Raw genomic sequence first — 3,698 nt, forward strand, 5'->3', positions numbered from 1 at the left:
CAGGTCATATCTACTACACACCGGCACCAGTAGCTGCTATTCTTACTGGATGGGGCTGGACGTAAGGTATGAATGTGATTTACCGCACTTACATGCCTAAACTTGGAAAAGACCCCAAAACTTGTTAGCGACCGTACAGTTGGAGTTAGGGTTGAAGTAACAACCCGAAAGAAACGCTACCGAGTGTCCCTTGGGTTCTTGGGTTGTCCTGTCTCCTTAGGGTGTCATTCGTATTACCTTCTAACCTTTAAGGGGGCAGGTTAAATGACACGTCTATCATGTAATACTTATAGCAACACACAACACCACACAGAAGTCTATTACCATTATCCCAATTGATGACATAACGAAAGATAATAAATAAAAGTTGGTTGGATAAACGATAATCTTTCTCCATTTCCTTAATTCTCGCTTTCTTTTATTTTTATTTGTTTGGTTTTTCTTCCCCATCTAGACCATACCATACCCATACTTTATACCTATTATTGAATGTATGTACGGGCAATTTATTCAATGGTCTGTCCACTTGTAGCCGAGCCCTCTTATTGTTTGGTAGAAAATGCATGGATATCTCTTTTGCTAGCAAGGTAGGGGACCGTATATATGTATGTAGGTACCTACCGTACGATAGGACATGCCTACATACAGTATACCGGAATGCCTGCCATGTAGCATAAAGAGGTACCTATTTTTATGAGTTAAACCCGTATTGTCAGTATGGTCATGGGTTGTACCTCTCATATTATGTGTACAATACGTAAGGTCAAGTAAGGTACCTACCCTCCCCGCCGAAACTGCTACCCACATGTCTGCTGTGGAAACCGCCAAGAAAAGGCGAATACCCACCGGTACGGAGCACCTTGTCTGTTGGTTCTGTCTCCTGTTGGTCCCGCCTGGCTTTCGCTGGGTACTACAGTTCTTGCCTGGGTTCTTGGTTCTTTGCTGGGTTGCTGCTACTTTGACCAAGCTGTCCCACATCCTCTGTTTCCTCATTATCAATTGGGCCACGGCCGACCCCAGCAGATGCTTCTTGACCTGGGGGTGACCTAGCGCCGGGACAAACTGCTGGTGCTTGCTGGTACTGCTGGTACCAACCCGAACCTGAGCCCGTACCGTACCATGCCTGCACCAATCCCATACTAACTAAGACCAACCTGCCCATTCCCACATTTCTCCGTCTTCTCTTTGTCTTTTCTCTCTCTCCCCTTCCCTTCCCTTCGCCTCGCACTCTTATCGTGTTCGTTTTGACTCTAGCTTCCGAAAAAGCAGCATCAATTGGTGTCTTGCTTCCTTAATTGCGTCCACATAATTGTTGTCCCTATTTGTTTTGTTGTCCATTGTGAAATTCTTTTTGTCATCTTTTCTAACTAGTGGTTCCTGCAAGACTACGCGGCTCTAAGCTTTTCAATGGCTTTAATATCTAAGTCATAGTCTTGGGATTTTATATCGGAATTCAGGAACAACTCCCACCTTTCCCCCCTCATAACATTCGCCTTACAGGCTACTTATTCTTCTATCTCACGACCGATAACTGGTATTTGCTGGGGAAAGGGGCCGGCACCTCTCCTAGCCTCGTCATTGTCGTCTCAAGTGTAAATACGGCGGCGCGGCTTGAACCGAGTAGGATTCAACAATTTGAAGCTTCGCATATCGGATTTATTAACTCGTCACCCCCACGAAAAGCAATTGTCTCATCAACACCCGAGACAATTTGGTCTATATTAGTATTTAAGGAATCGAAGGAAAAGAGAAATCATGAGTTCGACTGCCGCCGCCACTGCTACTCCCCCGACGGGGTCTGCACCGCAAGATGAGAAGAAGAGGAAGGGTGTTGGCAAGGTCTTGTACCGAGTGAAGACCGTTTTCAAGAGGGGTGGTCGTCCCAAGAAGGGCGCTGAAGCTGAAGAATCGACTGCGCCCACTGCAGTTGTCAGGTAAATTCTACATTTCCCATATTATGTCGTTTGATATTAACAATTGTTGAGCGAACCAACGGCTGCACCAGCCGCCTCTCCGAAACCCAAGATTAGGCCTGAGCTGGAGAATGCTACCAAGATTCCTCGGATACAGATTCATGAGGAGCGCGCGAAGAAACTTGGTGCAAGATTCGGGTTGGAGATTAAGCCAAGTGAATGGCATTCGTCGGAGGGCGACGTCTACCGTGTGGAGAAGGATGTTCGCATGCGAATTCACCGCGAATGCCACCGCTGCCACTCGGCCTTCGGCGCTGGCAATGAATGTCCTAACTGTCAACATAGGCGCTGCAAGAGGTGCACCCGAACCCCACCTAAGCGCACCGAGGAGGAGAGACAGGCTCTTCGAGAAAAGAGGGCCATCCAGGTTCAGAAGAACCAGTTCAACGCCCCCATCATTCCGAGCTACGATTACTCAGAAAAGATCATCCTGAAGAAGCCCAGGAAAACTGGACAGGATCTTGTTTACAAAGGCAAACCTCGCATGCGAATTAGAAGACACTGTCATGTGTGCGAAACCCTTATCACATCGAATGCGAGAGAGGCGAGGGTTTGCGACAATTGCGGTCACAGGCGTTGTGGTGACTGCCCAAGAGAACCGTAAGTTCATTTGATACTAATATCTATAACAGCTAATGTCTAACTTTTATACAGAAGCGACAAGAAAAAGTATCCATATGGATATCCTAACGATGAACCTGGTGTGGTATTCAAGGGAGTTTACGCCTGTCATGAATGTAAACGGAAATTCCCGCCAAATACGGAAGATGGAGCAGAATGTCGAGTCTGCTCGCACAAGAAATGTCCTGATTGCCCGCGAGTCAAACCGAAGAAAGTGGACCCCGAACCCGATCCCGAAATAATGGAAGCATTACGGCTTCGTTTAGCCGCCTTAAAGACGGCAGATACCTAACATTGAATACTATTATTTACATCTCACCCTAGCCTTAATACAGCCCGGCGCGACCCTCAAAAACCTGCACGAATTCTATCTACGAGTTGGCAATTGCCTTGCAGCGCGAACCTTGGCCAGACGACTGTGTCCCCCAGATCAATAAAAAGCCCCCCCTTTCGCATTCGAGCAGAATTGTATATATCGGACTCGGCCGATGGAAATATTATGTGCAACGAAATTACGATATGAGCCGCATTATACCATCTTTCAGCCTGCATTGCCATTTGAACTGAACTTATTGCGATTTCTACTTTCTCATCATCCCACGAAGATTGACTAGACGGTGTCGAATTGGAGACTTGGATACTACATTAGCTATGAGCGAGTCAGATAGGCACGCAAGGCGGCTTGGTACTAAGTGGACCTAAGTTGTTTGCCGCCCAGATGTTGCAAATTGGCAAGCTAATACAAACCCGATCATGTCAAACTCGCCTCCTTTTTTCCTCTACAAAAATACCGGACCCGGAGATAGCACGTTTATATCATCATATATCATATATCATCACATATACCTTAGGTAGTTAAAATGTCATTCTCTTCCTATGTGTAATACTATTATTGCTACATACTACTACTACTCTACCTCTTACTAGTATTACTCTACCTACATACAATGATTATTTTGTTTTGTACAAATTACATATTTCACATTTGATATAAGGCTGTCAACCTTCGGTGTGATCCAAAATGTGACGGGTGTTGGTCCGGCATTGTCGGGTGTAGCACCAATATATCGTGACATCGTATTGGGCAATTCGAAATTGCAAAGG

The 3,698-nt window shown here is 45.9% G+C and overlaps 1 protein-coding gene across 1 annotated transcript; it reads left to right on the forward strand.

The window, feature by feature from the left end:
- The first annotated feature begins 1,374 nt into the window (after positions 1-1,374).
- Positions 1,375-2,914, forward strand: F4822DRAFT_319907 (uncharacterized protein). Its single transcript, XM_051455450.1, has 3 exons — positions 1,375-1,934; positions 1,986-2,573; positions 2,628-2,914. Exons 1-3 carry the CDS (start codon positions 1,756-1,758, stop codon positions 2,884-2,886), a joined length of 1,026 nt encoding a protein of 341 aa, XP_051312327.1. The 5' UTR covers positions 1,375-1,755; the 3' UTR covers positions 2,887-2,914.
- The last annotated feature ends 784 nt before the right edge of the window (positions 2,915-3,698 follow it).

The sequence above is a fragment of the Hypoxylon trugodes genome, assembly GCF_022578975.1.
Source record: "Hypoxylon trugodes strain CBS 135444 unplaced genomic scaffold F4822scaffold_7, whole genome shotgun sequence".
Classification (NCBI taxonomy): Eukaryota; Fungi; Ascomycota; class Sordariomycetes; order Xylariales; family Hypoxylaceae; genus Hypoxylon; species Hypoxylon trugodes.